At 41.8% G+C, this 22764-nt stretch overlaps 1 protein-coding gene across 1 annotated transcript; it reads left to right on the plus strand.

Moving 5' to 3' along the window:
- The first annotated feature begins 153 nt into the window (after window positions 1-153).
- LOC115137464 (zinc finger protein ztf-6-like) lies at window positions 154-22695 on the plus strand. The gene is made up of 6 exons (XM_029673773.2): window positions 154-623; window positions 4922-5052; window positions 5250-5399; window positions 18008-18175; window positions 21016-21127; window positions 21374-22695. Exons 1-6 carry the CDS (start codon window positions 368-370, stop codon window positions 22321-22323), a joined length of 1767 nt encoding a protein of 588 aa, XP_029529633.1. The 5' UTR covers window positions 154-367; the 3' UTR covers window positions 22324-22695.
- The last annotated feature ends 69 nt before the right edge of the window (window positions 22696-22764 follow it).

Raw genomic sequence — 22764 nt, forward strand, 5'->3', positions numbered from 1 at the left:
GAACATAATCCCTAGTTGTTTATTGCCGTTTTCCATGTTGTCTGTAGCTTGTGAGGAGTGGAAACACTTTGTTCTTGTGACCAATGTGTAATCCGCTCTCCGACCTGCGAAGGGCGGCAATACGCGACGCTGTCTAATCTTCCGGAAATTCACACAAAGAAGAAGTAAACGGAAGTGAGCAGTGACTGAGAACAAGTTCCACGTTAGCGTTTTTATTGTTATTTAGACGCGTATTAATAACACCCTGGAACTCAACATATGACTCCTTTAGCTGCACAGCATCACATACATGGTACTGTTTAATTCGCGTTGGAGACAGGACTTGGTTGATATATGTTATCTAGGTAACGCTAGCTAGCTGCTAACAATGGCTAACTGTATGGTTTTTCACACTCAAATAGCCTCCGTTATGGAGGTGCTAGCAAATGCAGCCGTGGCAGAGATCTGTAAACTCGTAGACGACGACTATGCAGTGTTTCGTTTGGAAATAACTCAAAGCCAGAAAGAAAACAGGGGATTACGGAGGAAACTACAGATGCTGGAATTGAAGGTGGCACGGGAACGCTCAGAGAGAACCAATAGGGTCAAGATCCTCGACCGATACGGAGCAGGAATCCCAAGAGGTACAATTGGGGGGGCTCTTTCGCCAGTTCCTGTCTGCACATGTTACCTAGAATTGGTCTCAGGGACAGATTTAGAATGATTAAAAAACATTTTTTTTATATAGTTATAGCCACTCCACCCTTCCGCACACCATATTTTTTTGTAAACAAATCCGTGCACCAAGATGCAATACGACACGTGTTACATTTTCTTTTGAAGTTAAAGCCCCATTATAATAAAGCCATAATATAATTTGCGGCGCGGCATAGGCTACAGTTGAGCAGAGGCGTTTTTGGCATTTCCACACATGGGGAACTTTTTTTGCCTTTTAAAAACTCATATCATGCAATTCTACCTCATTTACATTAAATAATACATTTGCTAAAGCTGAGATAAATCTGGTCTTGAATTCAAACCAAAAAAATGCCCAGTCTCACCTAATGATGAAGCCATAGGTTACTACTCACAGTAATGGTCGATGCGCTCCTCTTGGCAATAGCCTATCTCAAGATGATCTACTTTGAAAAACAGTGCTGCTGTTAACGAAAAAATGAGGGGATTTAAAAAAAAAAATTGGTTCCACAGTAGTAGGTGTTTGCTTTCCATGTTTTTTAACCCACAATTGTTTTTTGAAATTAGCAAACGGCCAAAAGACAACCTCAACCAACCATAGAAATATAATCCATAGATGGCAGTTCCCATTCAAGTCATGAATGGTTTAAATCCACTTGTTGAATCTATGCCGAGGTGCATTGAAGCTGTTCTGGCGGATCGTGGTGGCCCAACACCCTTTTTAAGACACTTTAGGTTGGTGTTTCCTTTGTTTTGGCAGTTTACCTGTATGTGCTTGTGATCAAATTTTATCCACCATTATTTTTTTGAAACTATTGAGCCTCAAACTACGGCCCGCGGGCCGGATACGGCCCGTCAGCACATTTGGCCCGGCCCTCTGAACAATACCAGAGACGCTATCGAATTTTTTCCTATTTGGCCTCCAGAAAAAAAAATCCTAGGCCCGGCCCTGTCAAAGAGAGAACGGAATAATGGCGAAAAGGTTAGGTAAGAGAAAAATTGATTCAGAATGCAGGGTATTTAACCTGCAGTGGACAAACAATTTTTTTTTTGTTCAATGCAAAGAAAAGGCTGTTTGTCTCATCTGTCAAGAGACTGTGGCGGTATTCAAAATACAATCTTCGCCGACACTATGAATCCCGTCACAAAGACAAGTACGATAGCTTGCAAGGCCAAATACGAGCAGACAAACTCTCAAAGCTAAAAAGTGGACTACTATCTCAGCAGAATACATTTGTACGCCAAGCTCAGCTGAACCAGGCATCCGTTCGGGCCAGCTTTCGGGTTGCTAAACTGATAGCAAGAAGCGGTAAGCCTTTCACTGACGGAGAGTTTGTTAAGAAATGTATGGCTGCTGTCGCGGAGGAGGTGTGTCCTGAGAAGATGCATTTAATGCCGTAAGTCTGTCGGCGAGTACAATCACCAGACGCGTTGAAGAAATCGGGAGTAATGTATATGCCCAGCTGCAGCAGAAGACGAAAGAATTTGACTTTTTTTCATTAGCACTGGATGAGAGCACGGACGTGCAAGACACAGCGCAACTGCTCATTTTTATTCGTGGAGTTAGCGCAAACTTTGAGATATGCGAGGAGCTGGCAGCCCTCCAAAGTCTCAAAGGGACTACAACGGGAGAGGATATTTTTGACAAAGTGTGCCAAACCATGGAGAAGTTGGACCTGGACTGGTCAAAGCTAGCTAGCATCACGACTGACGGGGCTCCTAGCATGGTGGGCGAAACTCGCGGTCTAATAGGACGCATGAACCGGGAGTTGGAAAAAGGGGTCTCACCGCCCGCTACGAGTCCACTGCCTAATTCACCAGCAAGCACTGTGCTGCAAAGTGTTGAAGTGGGATTCTGTAATGAAGGATGTGGTGTCGTGCATAAACTTCATCAGAGCAAAGGGACTTAAACACAGGCAGTTCCAAGAATTCCTGTCTGAACTGGAGTCTACGCACGGAGATGTGCTGTACTACACAGAGGTCCGATGGCTGAGCCGGGCAGAGTTTTGAGGCGTTTTTACGAGCTGCTACCCGAAATTAACGCATTTCTTAATTTAAAAGACAAAACGGTCCCAGAGCTGATCGACCCAGAATGGAAATGGCACCTCGCATTTTTAACAGACGTGACAGAAATACTTAACAGCCTTAACTTGCAGCTACAAGGCGAGGGAAACTCATTTGCGACATGTATTCACACATAAAAGCATTTGAGGTGAAATTAGCGCTGCTTTTGGAACAAGTGAAAAAGCGCAACTTCGTCCATCTTCCTGCTACCCAAAACCTGTCGACAGAGAACCCAGCGGTCCCGTTCCCAGCTGAAAAGTGCGTGGAAGCACTGGAAATGCTGAAGGCGGAGTTCGGTGTGCGATTCAGTGAACTACATGTTCATGCAAAAGAAATCCGTCTTTTTCAGAACCCCTTTGTTGCCGACATTGATGAAGCCCAGCCTTCATATCAGTTTGAGTTGGCTGAGTTACAGAACTGTGATGTTCTGAAAGACGCATTCAAGCCCAACAGTCTCATTGACTTCTATGCCGCCCTCCCAAACGACACATATCCAAACATCAAAAACACGCAATGAAAATGTCCACAGTTTTTGGCAGCACGTATATCTGCGAGAAAACCTTTTCTCGCATGAAACTGCTGAAAACCCCGATGAGATCAAGATTGACAGATGAACATTTGCATCAGTGCTTGAGACTGGCTGTAACTAGAATGGAACCTGATATTCAACTTCTCACCAGCCAGATGCAGGCCCACAGTTCACACTGATGAACATACGTAGGTAAGCTCACTTTTCTGACTTGAATGAGTCATTCTGAGCATAAACAAATATAATCATAATAAAATCTACTGGGATAAAATCCATCTTTACAACCATACTGGTAGTGAAATGTATTGTGCTGTGTAGGTGCTGTATCACTTAGTTCAGTTTCTCAACCTGCTTCTTTTGTGGTTTTCACAGGGAAGTTGATGAGAGAGAGCTGCAAACAGCGGTGTCTACAAGCCTACTGGAACCTACAAAAGGATTATAAGGAAGGAACACAAGAACTTTAAGAGACTGCTCATATGTGTCAGAGAGATTCTGCTCTGACAACTGAGCTGAACTTTTATCTGTTAAGATTGTGCATGGCACGACAGAAAGTTAATGTTCCATGGCTTTTTTTTCTATGAAGAACCCAGAGAGAGTTATTTAGTTATTATTTATTTCCTGTTTTTTCTGTGAAGAACTCAGAGGGTTATTTAGTTATTATTTATTTCATTAATAGTGTTATTATTTGTTTCCTGACTTTTTTTCTGTAAAGAACCTGGAAAGGGTTATTTGGTTATGTGTGGCTTTCTGGAAAACAATACATTTTTTAAGCTCCCCTACGATCGTCACACTTTTTCTGTTACAAACTGACACCGGCCCCCCATCAGAGAAGGGAAAAGTTATGTGGCCCTCACAGGAAAAAGTTTGGGGACCCCTGCTCTATAGCTAAATTATGCTCTCTGTTGTATTCTGAAAATTGAGATTGGGCTCCTGTGGTTGGATGAAAAATAAATACATTTGCCACTTGGGCCCTGTCACTGACTTGCACAATTGGCCAGTAACATTTATTTATTTATTTATTATGCAGTTTATTTGATCAATCAGTTACCCAATCAAGGCAGAGCCCCCCCAGTTACCCACGTGGGGCCCCTACCTCCTCTCCTCCCTCTATCTGATAATTAGCAGAGCAGCAGGCTCTCTACACTCATTGCGAGTGGGCTCCTGAATCCTCCTGTAGTTGGCGGTTGCAGTAAAACATTATTAAAAAATATATATAATATATACTACTTATCTAATACTGTATAATATATATATATATATATTTTTTTAATTTAAAAATGTTTTTGCTGCCTGTTGGTCCTCCACGGGTCTGGGCCCAGGGGCTTCATCCTCGATAAGCCCCTGCATTAATCCGTCCATGATTGGGCTTGGTCAGTTTTTGGATAGTATGCAATAATTCCCCTGATTACTTAGCTATCTTGCACAAAGACACTATCCTATTCTAACTAGATTCTTGATTTACTGAATTTCCTATTATTTATTAATTTTAAAAAATTATGCAAAGAACATAATCAATCAATCTATAAATCGTATATCAAGAAGTCATCCTGGACAATTCTAGACGGTGTCAAAACTGTCAATATTGTACAATATAGCGTTCAGCATTGACAGTACCTAACCTAACCACCTCTTTTCCCTCAATCACTCTCTTAGGTGAAGGACATTTTACTGGAGGCTACAGGAGCTTTGTGAATCCAGTGGGACACCATACATGGAGAGATGACCAACCAATCACTGTTGATGAGGGGAGTGGAACCTCAACTCAGCACATTATCATGATAGAGGTTAGTGTAATAGTATTACATCAGAATTACAGTGCATCAAATGTGGCCAGTTAATTTCAGAAAGGCTCCCCTCAGCTATTTACTTGCTTACATATAAATCCTTATTTATCTGCCGTATGGGAGCTTGTGAGACTTCACTATGACATTATCCAATTCCAGTCATGTATCGGTAATAACCTCTGCTCTTCATGTGGCAGTCTGCAGAGGCTGCAGGTCCTGGTGTCAAGCAGGGTCGGACTGAAGAAGAGGACCCACAACACAGCAGAGACATCCAGACTGGAGTGACTGGAGCACCCCCTGTAGCCACGGAGGACCCCACCCCCGTCACTCGACGAAGCATCACGGAGGTCAGTGGAACACTGAACGTCGTCCTCAAGTCAGAGACAGAGACTTTAACTGTAACACACAGGCTCTTACACACAGAAACTGACCACAGATCAGACCCAGACAGACTGGGGCTTGGGACACCGGGCTGTCCTCCTGCTCCTGACTCAGAGTCCTTACCGGTATTTCACCAGAGCCAGATGATGGTTAATTCCTGTGGAGATGGTGATGGTGACACGTTAGACACTAGTGGTGATGATCCGTCATGTTCTTACACTACAGAAATGGACCCTGGCAACATATCCTTGGGTTTAGAGACACAGACTGATTTGTCTAGAGGGGACTGGAACCGGTACAGTAGTAGTGTATACTCTGAAGGGTGCATAGATAAGAAAGGGGAGGTTATAGTGGTAGATGAGGTGACTGTGAAAGTGGAGGGCGATGCTCCTCCCACATGGAATGCAGATATTCACCTAGGAGACAGACACTCACAGGGCAGAGATGTCTTACATTACAGAGAAAGCTTAGAGACAAATACAAATATTGTCACCCACTCCCCTTTACACGAGTTCAGGGATCGCGACCCAGTGTCCACGACGATTGCACCTTCTGAATCACTCGGCTACGTCCTTTTCGATCAGGTATTGAACTTAAACGACCAAAGAGCCAAGGCTTGGGGAGGGGGAGCAACATCAGGCAATAGTAAAGAGAAACGGTTCCTCTGCATGTTCTGTAACAAAGGCTTCAGCAGCCCACAGAAGGTGGAGGTCCATCAGAGGGTCCACACAGGGGAAAAACCCTACAGCTGTACCCAGTGTCATATGCGCTTTGCCCAGTCTGGCAGCCTGAAGAGGCACCAGATGGTCCACACAGGGGAGAAACCCTACAGCTGCCCCCAGTGTGAGAAGAGGTTCTCCCGCCAGGAACAGCTGAAGATGCACCTGAAGGTCCACACGGTATAGAGGCTGTTTGTCTGTACTCGCTGATGGAAGAGATTCTCAGAGAGGAGCTACCTCAGGACACCAGCAGAAAAACCATTCCACTCTATAAAGTTGAAAGTAATCATTTCACTCAAGAGCTTCTGATGTATAGATCAATCCTTGCATTAAAGACAAAGATTAATTTTCAAGGGCCTCCCGGGTGGCGCAGTGGTTAAGGGCGCTGTACTGCAGCGCCAGCTGTGCCATCAGAGTCCCTGGGTTCGCGCCCAGGCTCTGTCGTAACCGGCCGCGACCGGGAGGTCCGTGGGGCGACGCACAATTGGCCTAGCGTCGCCTGGGTTAGGGAGGGCTTGGTCGGTAGGGGTGTCCTTGTCTCATCGCGCACCAGCGACTCCTGTGGCGGGCTGGGCGCAGTGTGCGCTAGCCAAGGTGGCCAGGTGCACTGTGTTTCCTCCGGCGCATTGGTGCGGCTGGCTTCCGGGTTGGATGCGCACTGTGTTAAGAAGCAGTGCGGCTTGGTTGGGTTGTGTATCGGAGGACGCATGACTTTCAACCTTCGTCTCTCCCGAGCCCGTACGGGAGTTGTAGCGATGAGACAAGATAGTAGCTACTACAACAATTGGATACCACGAAATTGGGGAGAAAAAGGGGTAAAAAAAAAAAAAAAAGATTATATTAATTTTCATTGTTGTCAGCAGAAAACATCCACAGATGCATTTGGAATAATGAGATTAAGACTAACAGTGTTGAACATTCCTGGGTAGAATATTGCATCCAGACATTGTGTGATATATAAGCCTAAAAATCTGTTACATATTGTGTTTGTACTGTGTAGGCTATATGATGTTCACAAATGGCTGTTTCATTACTTCCGTTCAACTACTCTATTTTTTCCCCAAGGCACTTTTAATGAGGAAATTAATGCAGTTTATAGAGTTACTACAGATTTTTTGTTGAGATTAGTGATGGGTGCATTTTCATGTTCCAGCATGACAATGCCCCTGTGCTCAAAGCGAGGTCCATACAGAAATGGTTTGTCAAGATCAATGTGGAAGAACTCACTAATTCTCTTGTGGCTATATGGAAGCAAGTCCCTGCTGAAATGTTCCAACATCTAGTGGAAAGCCTTCCCAGAAGACTGGAGGCTGTTATAGCCGCAAAGGGGGGACCAACTCCATGTTAATGCCCATGATTTTTGAATGAGATGTTCGACAAGCAGGTGCCACATACTTTTGGTCATGTGGTGTATTTAAGGAGAGCAAATCGAAATACAATCCCGAAGTCAGCTTACTGTCAACAGTAGAACAAAGCTTAAAACAATGTTTGAGTGAAAATTAATGGTGAATTTGCTTCCGGATACGGTAGACTCCTCCTCCTCACCACTATATTGAGATCAGCAGTGCGGGTGAATTTAGCACGTATTGATGCTTTAATGAGACATCAGCTGGCGATATTCTAGTGCCATCGATGGTTGCAATAGGCCATTTGAATTATATTCCAATAGGCTACATTCTGTAGCCTACACTTTAGCCTATCCATTATCACATCATGAAAGGTGTGAAAACCGATGATGATTGTGGACTACAGGAAAAGAAGGACCGAGCACGCCTCCATTCTCATCGACGGTGCTGTAGTGGAGCAGGTTGAGAGCTTCAAGTTCCTTGGCGTCCACATCACCAACAAACTAACATGGTCCAAGCGAGCCAAGACAGTTGTGAAGAGGGCTCAACAAAATCTATTCCCCCTCAGGAGACTGAAAATATTTGGCATGGGTCCTCAGATCCTCAAAAGGTTCTACAGCTGCACCATCGAGAGCATCCTAAAAGGTTGCATCACTTCCTGGTATGGCAACTGCTCGGCCTCCGACCGCAAGGCACTACAGAGGGTAGTGCGTATGGCCCAGTACATCACCAGAGCCAAGCTTCCTGCCATCCAGGACCTCTATACCAGGCGGTGTCAGAGGAAAGCCCTAAAAGTCATGGACTGTTCTCTCTGCTACCGCATGGCAAGCGGTACCGGTAAGTCTAGGTCCAAGACGCTTCTAAACAGCTTCTAGCCCCAATCCATACGACTCCTGAACAGCTAATCAAATGGCTACCCAGACTATTTGTGTTGCACCACACCATCTTCTACGCTGCTACTACTCTGTTATTATCTATGTATAGTCACTTTAATAACTCTACCTACACGTACATAATTACATTGAGACCGGTGCCCCCCGCGCATTGACACATTGGCTCTGTACTGGTACTCCCTGTATATAGCCCCGCTATTGTTATTTACTGCCGCGCTTTATTTATTTGTTATTCTTATCTCTTACTTTTTTAGGGATTTTCTTAAAACTGCATTGTTGGTTAAGGGCTTGTAAGTAAGGATTTCATGTTAACGTCTACTCCTGTTGTATTTGGCGCATGTGACAAATAAGATTTGATTTTGTGTGTCCCTGGCTGAGATGAGCTGATTTGGGCCACTAGTTGATTGACAGAAACTTGAACGATAAACTTTCCTCCAGTGTGGATGCTGACCCACGTTTTGTAGTTGGGCTATGTATAATTTGTCAAATTAGTTATGGTCTTTGGTGTGGGTAATATTTCATTTTGTAAATCTGTCAATGTTTATGCATTTGAGCCTATCCAAAGACGACTTAGTTGAGCTGAGACACTTCTCTGATGTGTAAATTATCAGACTATTCGTTTTACTTCTTGAAAACCATTGAAATAAATGGAACTCGTGAGGCTTGGAGCGGTAGTGTTCTGTTTTAGACCACTGCTCTACGGCAGGTCACAATGCTCTAGTAAGCATTAAGAATGCTATGGATACTCACTCCCCAGTAGGTGCAGTCCTCCATAGGATTGAATTGAATTCTACTGTATTTCAATAAAGGACAAAATTACATGTATTGAATTTTTTTGTTGTAGTAGGGACAGTAACATAAGTGATCTCAAAGTATACTTTAAGGAAAATGTTTTTACATATTTTATTTAGCTCACATAAATTATATTATGCATTAATGTATTTGTAATAGAATAAATGTGGAAAAACCCCAAATGAATGCATTTACATAGCTTCCAAAATGTTTTACAATGGTGAGGGAGTTCCAAGATGGAGGCACAGTGGCTCCTAACAGTCATGTAGTGTATGTATAAACCATTGGATCGCACTGAGGTAATCAATGATGTATTCTGCCTATTGCTTGCCTTCAACATAAAAAAAAATCCTTGACGAACAAACCATCTACACTGTACTTGTCCTTTTATTATAATCCATATAAGAATTCACAAGACGAGCTATAGCCTGCACGTAGCTTAAGGTACGATACGGCATTGTATATACAAACGGATTCCAGCTGCCCCCGGCTATTTAAATATTTATTCAGATATTCAAATCCTCCTGGTGCAGGATTGATTTCCTCCTGCGACAAAATATTGGTATTGTTTTTGGTACTTTTTAGCCCTTTTACTTCCCAATTTCGTGATATCTAATTGGTAATTAGTCTTGTCCCATCGCTGCAACTCCTGTACGGACTCAGGAGAGGCCAAGGTTGAGAGCCATACCTCCTCCAAAACACGTCCCTGCCAAGCCGCACTGCTTCTTGACACACCCGGAAGCCAGCCTCACCAATGTGTTAGAGGAAACACTGTGCATGCGCCCGGCCCACCACAGGAGTCTCTAGAGGGCGATGGGACAAGGACATCCCTGTCGGCCAAACCCTCCCCTAACCCGGACGATGCTGGGCCAATTGTGCGTCAGGATCTGTAGTGACGACTCAAGCACTGCAGTGCCTTAGCCCGCTGCGCTGCGCCACTCGGGAGGCCCCAAGATCTGACATCTGTAGTGTCACAGTCCGTTTCAATGAAGGGCAAGTGGTGCTCCCAGTTCAGGAGACCACCATGTTCAACGGGTAAAATTGTATTGGAGCTGTCCATGGTAGGTTGGGGAGAAATATTTTTTTTAAATTAAGGGAGGGGGAAAAAAGTCCAATTTAATTCAAGGAATCGATCAGTGTCTACAACCGGAGCACGCTACTTAGACCGCTGTGCTACAGCAGGTCACAATGCTCTAACAAGCACTAAGAATGATATGAATACTGATAAGACATAGGCACATAGTTTTCAATTAATTTGTTTTAAACCTTCCGTAAAATTGTGTTGGAGCTGTCCATGGTGGGTTGGGAAGAAATATACAGTACCAGTCCAAAGTTTGGACACGCCTACTCATTCAAGAGTTTCTTTATTTTTAACTATTTTCTACATTGTAGAATAGTGAAGACCGTCAAAACTATGAAATAACACATGGAATCATGTAGTAACCAAAAAATGTTACACAAATCAATACATTTTAGATTCTTCAAAGTAGCCACCCTTTGCCTTGATGACAGCTTTGTTGCACAACCTGTGGTTTGAATTAGAGGGCAGTCCATAAGTGCAAACAAAGGATAATAGTTAGCCCTCCGTGCAACCATTGAGCGACACTTGCAACATCTGAGCAGGGGAACGCGACCATGTGGTTAGCTGATACATCAAATGCCTATCCAGGTGTTGTAAGGCGTCAGCAACCTATGAGCAGAGAACGCACCCATTGAGATACATAGATTGCTGCCATAACTTTTCCATAGACTGGTTTCCTTGCCCTGTAAGCAATGTTTTTAATTTTGTAATTTGGGTGAACTATCCCTTTAAACCTAATCTATGACCTGACCCATCACCTTATGTATTACTGCCCCATAGTGGCAAGAAGTGACAAAAAGCACAACTATACAACCCATAAATAGCTGTTAGCCTCCCACGCACAGGTTACTTTGTCGCTAGAACTAAAACTGAAACTTAATTATGTAAAAAAAAAACAGTAAATCAGACCTTAAAAACAATTTCAAATAAAAATCTTAATGATTAGAAATAAAAAGTAATATAAAAGCACAACTATAACATTGGTAGGAAGACAATTTATTTATTTAATGGGATTCATTTACGATGCGCTTTCGAGTGGTAGGGTTTCAGACGTTTTTGTAAGCTGAGCAGGGACTCAGGGGGAAGCTGGTACCACCATTGGAGTGTCAGGACAGAGAAGAGCGTTGACTGGGCTGAGCGGGATCTGATCCCCCATTGTGGTGGGACGGCCAAGAGACCAGTGGCAGAACTTCAGTGCTCAGGTGGGGTGTTGGGTTTGAGCATGGCCTGAAGGTAGGGAGGGGCAGTTCCCCTTGCTGCTCTGTAGGCAAGCACCATGGTCTTGTAGTAGATGGGAGCTTTGACTGGAAGCCAGTGGAGTATGCTGAGGAGTTGGGTGACATGGGGGTCGTTCCACTTCAAAAAACACAAGAAAGAGGATTGACACCCACCATCTCAGATTGTTCTAAAATAGTTTGTTAGAAACAGATATTAGCATTCCTGCAACATTATTTTGTTGAAATACAATTAGATCTGAGAAATTCAACTAATTGATTGCACCCAAATTGGCCATTTTAATTTATAGGATTCATACATTTAATAAATATAGTACTTAACATCTGATTCAGAACAAACTTTTTTCTAACAATGAATTAGACATGAGGAATCCAAAGAAATTGTCTAAAACCACCCACGGACCCCCCCACACCAATCCCACCCAAACAACGAGTATATAGTATCAGTTCTCTGTCTGACAAATTGTATGGTGCTGCGGCTCGGAGTATTGTTTCATTGTCCTATGTAATTTCAGTGAATATGGTTGGTTTTGTTTCCCCTTGTTCAGAGAAATTAGTCATCAAAGTCGTTAGGTTTTTGTCCCATCCTACATCCTGATATTACCAGGTTCTGACCTCCTAAATGGTGCTGTTCCTGCTTTTATGTGAAAAGGTGTTAAAGGGATTGTTCACCTAAATTTTTTTTATTTTTTTATTTCACCTTTATTTAACCAGGTAAGCAAGTTGAGAACAAGTTCTCATTTACAATTGCGACCTGGCCAAGATAAAGCAAAGCAGTTCGACACATACAACGACACAGAGTTACACATGGAGTAAAACAAACATACAGTCAATAATACAGTAAAAAAAAAAAAAAAAACAAGTCTATATACAATGTGAGCAAATTAGGTGAGAAGGGAGGTAAAGGCAAAAAAGGCCATGGTGGCAAAGTAAATACAATATAGCAAGTAAAACACTGGAATGGTAGTTTTGCAATGGAAGAATGTGCAAAGTAGAAATAAAAATAATGGGGTGCAAAGGAGCAAAATAAATAAATAAATTAAATACAGTTGGGAAAGAGGTAGTTGTTTGGGCTAAATTATAGGTGGGCTATGTACAGGTGCAGTAATCTGTAAGATGCTCTGACAGTTGGTGCTTAAAGCTAGTGAGGGAGATAAGTGTTTCCAATTTAAGAGATTTTTGTAGTTCGTTCCAGTCATTGGCAGCAGAGAACTGGAAGGAGAGGCGGCCAAAGAAAGAATTGGTTTTGGGGGTGACTAGAGAGATATACCTGCTGGAGCGTGTGCTACAGGTGGGAGATGCTATGGTGACCAGCGAGCTGAGATAAGGGGGGACTTTACCTAGCAGGGTCTTGTAGATGACATGGAGCCAGTGGCAAAATCAATCATTTTAAATTAATAATAGTTTTCCTTACCCTTTAAGCTGTAACGGTTTTCTAGGTGTGGTGAGAGTCGGACCAAAACGCAGCGTGTAGATTGCAATCCATGTTTAATCAAAACAAACGTAAAACACGAAATAACACAAACACTACAAAACAATAAACGTAACGAAACCCGAAACAGCCTATACTTGTCAACTAACACAGGAACAAAGACACTAAGGACAATCACCCACGCCAAACTCAAAGAATATGGCTGCCTAAATATGGTTCCCAATCAGAGACAACGATAAACACCTGCCTCTGATTGAGAACCACTCCAGACAGCCATAGACTTTGCTAGATAACCCCACTAGCTACAATCCCAATACATACACACCAAAACCCCAAGACAAAACACACCACAATACAAAAACCCCATGCCACACCCTGGCCTGACCCAATACATGAAGAAAAACACAAAATACTAGACCAGGGCGTGACATAAGCAGCATATGGACAAGGTATGAAAGCAACCCATGCTTTGGTTTTGTTGGCCACTGTTTCAAATGCTAACTTTTTAGCATTTGTGGCACAAATCCAATGCAAGTCAGTGGTACCTATATTAGCATTTTCCCGCTTCATTTCCAAATAATCATGAAGTATACAAAAATGGATTGTATAACTCGGAGGTTAACGTTACTTATAGAGGATTTGGATATGAAGCACAAAATGCTAATCTAGTAAGCATTGACTTGCATTGAATTTGTGCCACAAATGCTAAAAACTTATCATTTAAAACAGTGACCAGACTGCTCATCCCCAGAATCTTTTTATTTGTCTATTTTCAACGTATAAAGCTAACAACATGAACAACTTCATAGTTAAGAACACTATAACTATATGGAAGAAAATTAAACGTAATCTACAAGAACCAATATCACTCACTAACACAACCCTATGGAATAATCCTTGGATAGCTTTTCATAATTCATAGATAAATTGGACCACATGGAAAACAAAAGGTATAGAAACCGTACATGACTTGGTAACAGGAAATAAATGTCCATGACAGAATTAAAAAGATGGACTGAAAAAAAGTTACAATGTCACAATTTTGATTTTGAAATCTTTTGGACATCAGAGCAACCTTGAGGGAATTATTTGAGTCAGAAGAGGATGTTCACATGATAGGGAAGAGAAACAAAACCTTGCAGAGACTATATCCATCTGAAAATCTCTTATATAAACTATTGGAACAAAGACTAAAAATAACTGTTGGCATAAGATGGAGGGAAAGTTGCAGCATAACTAACGAAATTACAGTTAATGACAATATATGCTTAATATAGTATAAACGAATGTATAGAATTGATTATACAAGACACAAAATTCACAAATTCTAAAGAACAACAGCAGAGTCAGGTCTTAAGTATAAAACAAATAATCACTCAATCCAAGCTTTCTGGGAATGCTATAATGTCCAAAAGTTGTGGGGGCTGAGCTAGAAAGTTGGCTGTCAGAAGTATTACAATGTAAACTTAATTTTAACCTGTCTGTCTGCATATTTAAATTCATGGCATATGGGGGTGTAGTGAGATGCCCAACGGGCTAGGTGATTGTCAACTCATCTTGAAAAAAAACGTATAATAAAAACATTGATTTCTATCCGCCATCATTAAACACAATGGAAAAATGTAATGATTTATTATTGAAATAGCATGGGCGAATGAGAAAAACAAATTGATACAATTCAAGGCCAAGTGACAAACAATAATGCAGGCACTTGGGATGGGGGTGTGAGCATGCGGGTCTGGGCACATGAAAATGTAGTTATTGTTTGTAAGTTGTTCTTATGTATATGGAGTGATTTATTTGTATTTATAGAAAATCTTATATATATATATATATATATATATATACTGCTCAAAAAAATAAAGGGAACACTGAAATAACACATCCTAGATCTGAATGATTGAAATATTCTTATTAAATACTTTTTTCTTTACATAGTTTTTGTGTGATTTTGTTGTCAGCACATTCAACTATCAATGGAAATCAAATTTATCAACCCATGGAGGTCTGGATTTGGAGTCACACTCAAAATTAAAATGGAAAACCACACTACAGGCTGATCCAACTATGATGTAATGTCCTTAAAACAAGTCAAAATGAGGCTCAGTAGTGTGTGTGGCCTCCACGTGCCTGTATGACCTCCCTACAATGCCTGGGCATGTTCCTGATGAGGTGGCGGATGGTCTCCTGAGGGATCTCCTCCCAGACCTGGACTAAAGCATCCGCCAACTCTTGGACAGTCTGTGGTGCAACGTGGCGTTGGTGGATGGAGCGAGACATGATGTCCCAGATGTGCTCAATTGGATTCAGGTCTGGGGAACGGGCGGGCCAGTCCATAGCATCAATGCCTTCCTCTTGCAGGAACTGCTGACACACTCCAGCCACATGAGGTCTAGCATTGTCTTGCATTAGGAGGAACCCAGGGCCAATCGCACCAGCATATGGTCTCACAAGGGGTCTGAGGATCTCATCTCGGTACCTAATGGCAGTCAGGCTACCTCTGGCGAGCACATGGAGGGCTGTGCGGCTTTGGAGCAGTGGCTTCTTCCTTGCTGAGCGGCCTTTCAGGTTACAGTGCCTTGCGAAAGTATTCGGCCCCCTTGAACTTTGCGACCTTTTGCCACATTTCAGGCTTCAAACATAAAGATATAAAACTGTATTTTTTTGTGAAGAATCAACAACAAGTGGGACACAATCATGAAGTGGAACGACATTTATTGGATATTTCAAACTTTTTTAACAAATCAAAAACTGAAAAATTGGGCGTGCAAAATTATTCAGCCCCTTTACTTTCAGTGCAGCAAACTCTCTCCAGAAGTTCAGTGAGGATCTCTGAATGATCCAATGTTGACCTAAATGACTAATGATGATAAATACAATCCACCTGTGTGTAATCAAGTCTCCGTATAAATGCACCTGCACTGTGATAGTCTCAGAGGTCCGTTAAAAAGCGCAGAGAGCATCATGAAGAACAAGGAACACACCAGGCAGGTCCGAGATACTGTTGTGAAGAAGTTTAAAGCCGGATTTGAATACAAAAAGATTTCCCAAGCTTTAAACATCCCAAGGAGCACTGTGCAGGCGATAATATTGAAATGGAAGGAGTATCAGACCACTGCAAATCTACCAAGACCTGGCCGTCCCTCTAAACTTTCAGCTCATACAAGGAGAAGACTGATCAGAGATGCAGCCAAGAGGCCCATGATCACTCTGGATGAACTGCAGAGATCTACAGCTGAGGTGGGAGACTCTGTCCATAGGACAACAATCAGTCGTATATTGCACAAATCTGGCCTTTATGGAAGAGTGGCAAGAAGAAAGCCATTTCTTAAAGATATCCATAAAAAGTGTTGTTTAAAGTTTGCCACAAGCCACTTGGGAGACACACCAAACATGTGGAAGAAGGTGCTCTGGTCAGATGAAACCAAAATTGAACTTTTTGGCAACAATGCAAAACGTTATGTTTGGGGTAAAAACAACACAGCTCATCACCCTGAACATACCATCCCCACTGTCAAACATGGTGGTGGCAGCATCATGGTTTGGGCCTGCTTTTCTTCAGCAGGGACAGGGAAGATGGTTAAAATTGATGGGAAGATGGATGGAGCCAAATACAGGACCATTCTGGAAGAAAACCTGATGGAGTCTGCAAAAGACCTGAGACTGGGATTGAGATTTGTCTTCCAACAAGACAATGATCCAAAACATAAAGCAAAATCTACAATGGAATGGTTCAAAAATAAACATATCCAGGTGTTAGAATGGCCAAGTCAAAGTCCAGACCTGAATCCAATCGAGAATCTGTGGAAAGAACTGAAAACTGCTGTTCACAAATGCTCTCCATCCAACCTCACTGAGCTCGAGCTGTTTTGCAAGGAGGAATGGGAAAAAAATTCAGTCTCTCGTTGTGCAAAACTGATAGAGACATACCCCAAGCGACTTACAGCTGTAATCGCAGCAAAAGGTGGCGCTACAAAGTATTAACTTAAGGGGGCTGAATAATTTTGCATGCCCAATTTTTCAGTTTTTGATTTGTTAAAAAAGTTTGAAATATCCAATAAATGTCGTTCCACTTCATGATTGTGTCCCACTTGTTGTTGATTCTTCACAAACAAATACAGTTTTATATCTTTGTTTGAAGCCTGAAATGTGGCAAAAGGTCGCAAAGTTCAAGGGGGGCGAATACTTTCGCAAGGCACTGTATTTCGATATAGGACTCGTTTTACTGTGGATATAGATACTTTTGTACCTGTTTCCTCCAGCATCTTCACAAGGTCCTTTGCTGTTGTTCTGGGATTGATTTGCACTTTTCGCACCACAGTACGTTCATCTCTAGTAGACAGAACACGTCTCCTTCCTGAGAGGTATGACAGATGCGTGGTCCCATGGTGTTTATACCTGCGTACTATTGTTTGTACAGATGAACGTGGTACCTTCAGGTGTTTGGATATTGCCCCCAAGGATGAACCAGACTTGTAGAGGTCTACAATTTTTTTTCTGAGGTCTTGGCTGATTTCTTGGAATTGATTTTCTGGTTTAAAGGCACAGTCAACTTAGTGTATGTACATTATTTCTGACCCACTGGAATTGTGTTACAGTGAGTTATAAGTGAAATAATCTGTCTGTAAACAATTGTTGGAAAAATTACTAGTCATGCACAAAGTAGATGTCCTAACCGACTTGCCAAACCTATAGTTTAACAAGACATTTGTGGAGTGATTGAAAAACAAGTTTTAATGACTCCAACCTAAGTGAATATTAACTTCCGACTTCAACTGTACATGTGTATGTGTGGTTTTGATATGGTGTATTACACACAAACACCTAATGTACACGTCAAAATAGTTTAGTCAGGTTTATCTTAATGACTTGACTTATCATAGCTGACTCGTATTTACCAACAACATCATATTTATGTTCACCATGATGGGTTTAACAACAATGAAGTCATTCTGTGACTACAGTATAGGACTCAAACGTAGTAGGGATGGGTAAACACTCCATGTTGAAAGTGTGTTTATTATCTGTGTGTACATACCTGAGGGAGTGTATGTCTGTATCACCTGTCTCTTCCAGGAGGAGGAGGAGGGTCCGGAGGTGCTGCTGGTGAAGGAGGAGGGCTGTGAGGGGGGTCTGGCGAACCCTGAGGCGACCATGGTCATGGAGGACAACCAGACAAAAACTCCTCCAGAACCCACAGAGGAACCAGCTGAAGAGCACAGGACCACATACAGTCTCACTGAGGTGAGCCCACTATAAACTACTGTCTGAATGGTATTAGGTTGGGCCGTATTCCACTAAGCTTCTCAACGTAGAAAATTGGTCGTAAGTGCTGAGAATAGAGAGATTTTACTCCTACTCTAATGGGTCAAAATAAAAGCTATGCATGAAGTCTCTGCAGTCCTAAGTCACACCTAGTTGACAGATATTTAGGACACCTCATGAGCTGTCCTAACCAGTTAAGAGTTACCAGCAGGTGTATTGATAATAGTAAAATACATAGTAAAATATAACATCCCTAAATGGCAAAAAAGACAGTAAAAAAATAAATCCTAAAAATAAGGTTTGAAGTGTCTGTCCTATATCTAGGAGATATAAGAAAGCTCAGGAGATATATACATAGATGCATGCATACAATTATAACAAGTTCAAACAGGTGCCATTAATACAGGTAACGAGTGGAGGACAGAGGAGCCTCTTAAAGAAGAAGTTACCGGTCTGTGAGAGCGAGAAATCTTGCTTGTTTGTAGGTGACCAAATACTTATTTTCCACCATAATTTGCAAATAAATTCGTTAAAAATCCTACAATGTGATTTTCTGGATTTTCTTTTTCTCATTTTGTCTGTCATAGTTGAAGTGTACCTATGATGAAAATTACAGGCCTCATCTTTTTAAGTGTGAGAACTTACACAATTGGTGGCTGACTAAATACTTTTTTGCCCCACTGTATGTATGTATGTATGTATGTATGTATGTATGTATGTATGTATGTATGTATGTATGTATGTATGTATATGTGTGTATATATATATATTATATATATATATTTGACACATATTTAACCCCATATTTTTGTTGGCACAACACTACATCCATACTTCCATTAATTTATATATATTACCTTAAAACCAGTCCTGCGACAAGCGCATGCAGTGGATTGAGACACTATCTCTAGTTTAAATTGATGGAATTTGATGGGGATTTTTATATTTTATTCATTAGAATAACTCTCAACAGTATTTTAAGACCCCGACTGAGTCCCTACATTTTTTTTCAAATATTTTTTGCGGGCATATTAAAGGGGGGTTGGTCGGCGGTTGCCCATCCCTTCTCTAGGGGGTGATAAAACGCCAAAAATAACATCGGAGGTTAATCATAAAACCCAATCTTTCCCCATTAATTTCACCCATAACAATGGCTAAACGAACCAAAGCTAACTCATTTCTGTTTTTTAGGATTACAAACTGGTGAGCTCTATAGAGTTCAAAACTGGCGATACCTCATCGCGATTGGTTATTTCACATAATTTGCAACGTTTCCGATGAGCGTCATCACTCTCTTTCCTTTGCGTAATCTCTATTGGACAGACTGAGTAAACATAAATGGTACCGTAGACCAGTTTTTATATTGCAGATTGTGGGTTCTATCAACGTAAGTGTCTGCGTCATTCCCAATCCCCCATATATATATATATTTTTTTTTTGCTTTTTATTTGACCCTAACCCCCTCCCTAATTGGAGTAAACTAATGGACAACAATACTTAGGCCCAATATGTTTGCATGCATGGCCTAACTTATTATTATTTTTTTTAATTTTTGATGGTTGTTGAAAGTGGAATTTCTACAATATTACTGTTATATCAACACACTCGTCACTCCCGTTTAACAACTCTAAATCGCTATGGCACAGTAGCCTAGGCATCAAGTCACCTGCCGCTGATAATGTTGCATACAATGTTTGAAAGGTTTATAATTGTCGTCGAACACAATTAAAGTTAACATAAGCACTAAATGCCTTCAATTGCCAAATTTATAGGCATGCCCAATGTAGGCTTTTTTTAACATGTTGCGCTCCAAAGGAATTACTTAAAATAATATGTACAGTAGGTAATTAAATAATCAAATGAAAAATGTGTATCAGGGTTGGGGTCAATTCAGGAAGTACACTGAAATTCCAATTCTCTTCACTGCTTTTCAATGAGAAAAATGTGGATTTGGAATTTGGTTTACTTTCTGAATTTGAATTGACCCCCAACCCTGTTATTCATTAGCCTAGTGGTTAAGTATTTGGGAGTTTTATGTGAAATAGGCCTCATGTGAAATCTTTTAAAGTGTTCCATGTAGGTCGAGATTGATTATATTTTGAAACGGAAAAGGGGCAATACTCGCTCACCATTTAAACATTCAATTGTTTTATTTAAGCAAAGTTAGAAGATTAAGGTTTCGGCATTCAATGACCTTCATCAGAATAATCACACAAAGGGAAAGGACAAGTTCATATAAGGCAGGGATGTGCATCTCCAGTCCTCGGGCCTGATTGGTGTCATACTTTTGCCTCAGCTAACACACCTGACTCCAATAATCAACTAATCATGATCTTCAGTTTAGAATGCAATTAGTTGAATCAGCTGTTTGCTAGGGATGAGGAAACAGTGTGACACCACTCCGGCCCGTTCCTGATAGGTATGTGGGAAACAATCAGAAATATACTATAGTCTCTAGGTTCAGATGATATAGCAATATCAACACATTCTTCTACCAACTCGAAAGCAATTGCATGTGGCACAGGAACCACTGACTCGCTGCGTTTTTCTATTATCAAGACACCCGCTGGTAACTCTGAACTGGTTAGGACAGCACATGAGGTCTCTTAAATATATTTGTTGACATTTGTTGCATAGCTTTTATTTTTACCCTTAAGAGTAGGGGGGAACTGTCTCTATTCTCAGCACATCAAGTAATCAAATCAACTTTGCATAGTACCCATAGCAATCCCTCATTACCCAATCAAAAGATAATCCATAGCAGGGTGCTCATATCAGATTTCTTGATCCAACATCCTCTCACTCTGTATCTCTTACAGCCAGTAGACATGGAGGATGGGAAGCCTGATCTGCTGCTGGTCAAAGAGGAGGCAATAGAAGACGGACCAGAGAGCATTGATCTGCTGAGTGGACTAAAGATGGGGGAGCAAGGTAAGGGAGAAATACATATAACCTACATACAGTAATAGATCTTCAATGGGAATAGTAATACATATAGCCTACATACAGTAATATATCTTCAATGGGGATAGTGATGCGCCTGGCTATTTTTTTTCCTTCCTTCATAAAATGAAATCAACACAATGTATGTTTACATACAAAACCACACATTATAATGTATGAACTTGACAACAACAAAAAAATCAGGAAAATCTATTTTCTAACCTCTTCCTGCAGGTGGTTGGCAGGAGGCTAACAGAGGAGACTGGGTGGCCATCTTGGATTCCCAGACCCAGACAGGTGCAGCCAAGGCTCTAGGGAACAACATCACTGAGCAGGCCAGGACCAGAGGTGGCATAGTGGAGGTCAGTGGATGGGACAGCATCCTCAACTCTGGGCTGGGGAACAACACTGTTAACCACAACCAGAAACAGACAGTGGAACACAAAACAACTGAACATAGTCTCCATGACAACAGAATGGCTGAGACTAGGGCGAGACATAGATTTGGTCTGCAGGTACGAGGTGGTGTCCGTATGGGAACAGACACTGACTCGGCTAGCGATGCTCCGTCCTGCTCCTATAGTTGTGATTCAGAGAGACTGATGACGCCTCCGGTTAACCCCCTAACAGGTGCTGCCTTCAGCCTGCCTTCTATAGGATCTATCAACTGGAACATGGACCCTGCGACAACACAGACACTCCCTGGCCTTCGTCCTCCTCACACTCTCCTGTTAAACCAGACCTCAGACAATGCCAGTGCCTCAACACTAAATGGGTACACAAGCCCATTGACAAATGACAGTAGTAGCAATGCTATCAGTAGATCTGGTGGCAAAGAGAAGCGCTTCCCGTGTTCGTTCTGTGGGAAAGCCTTCAGTTTCCGCAAACAGGTGGAGATCCACCAGAGGATGCACACAGGGGAGAAACCATTCGGCTGCCACCTTTGTCGGGCCAGTTTTTCACAATCATTCAGCCTGAAGAGGCACCAGAGAGTCCACACAGGGGAGAAACCCTACAGCTGTCCCCAGTGTGAGAAGAGGTTCTCCCACCAGCACCATTTGAAGGTGCACCTGAAGATCCACACTGGAGAGAGGCCATTCGCCTGTACGCACTGCGGGAAGAGCTTCTCAGAGAGGAGATATCTCAGGATACACCAGCAGCAAATGCACATAGCCCATGTATAGAGTACAGTGACATGTATGTAGTACTAGTTAGTTTGTTTGTTTAGTTAATTCTGTTGGTTTTGGATGTAGTAGGGAACTGGATGAGGTGAACTGAGGAAAGAATGAGTATAATGTGTGATGGTGTCTGTAAAAATGTTTCACTGATTAAGACTAACAATTTTGTCCTGTTTTGAAATCGGGAAATTATTTGTCCTTACGTTTACTTGACATGAAGAAGTGAAGCTGTGTGTAATGTTGAACTTTTTCCAAAGCATTCTAAAATGTATTTCATCAAAGCGAGGTTTCCAGATTTACAGAAAAGGTACTGTTCACTTTTCTCACTGGTTTCTACTTGTCACGTATCATTTTTTACAATAAAAGTACTGAACTTCACGCATGCGAGTGTATGACCATTTTGTTGAAATTAAATACAAAATTGACTCTGTGCTGACTGACTTGGTT

Source organism: Oncorhynchus nerka, linkage group LG11, assembly GCF_034236695.1.
Source record: "Oncorhynchus nerka isolate Pitt River linkage group LG11, Oner_Uvic_2.0, whole genome shotgun sequence".
Lineage (NCBI taxonomy): Eukaryota > Metazoa > Chordata > Actinopteri > Salmoniformes > Salmonidae > Oncorhynchus > Oncorhynchus nerka.

What these genes read in the sequence shown, in the direction of transcription:
- LOC115137464 (XM_029673773.2), top strand. Translation starts at nt 368, where the DNA reads ATGGCTAACTGTATGGTTTTTCACACTCAAATAGCCTCCGTTATGGAG. An exon ending in CTCGACGAAGCATCACGGAG is followed by an intron (nt 5,400 to 18,007) that starts GTCAGTGGAACA and finishes TGTCTCTTCCAG; the next exon opens with GAGGAGGAGGAGGGTCCGGA. An exon ending in CCACATACAGTCTCACTGAG is followed by an intron (nt 18,176 to 21,015) that starts GTGAGCCCACTA and finishes TATCTCTTACAG; the next exon opens with CCAGTAGACATGGAGGATGG.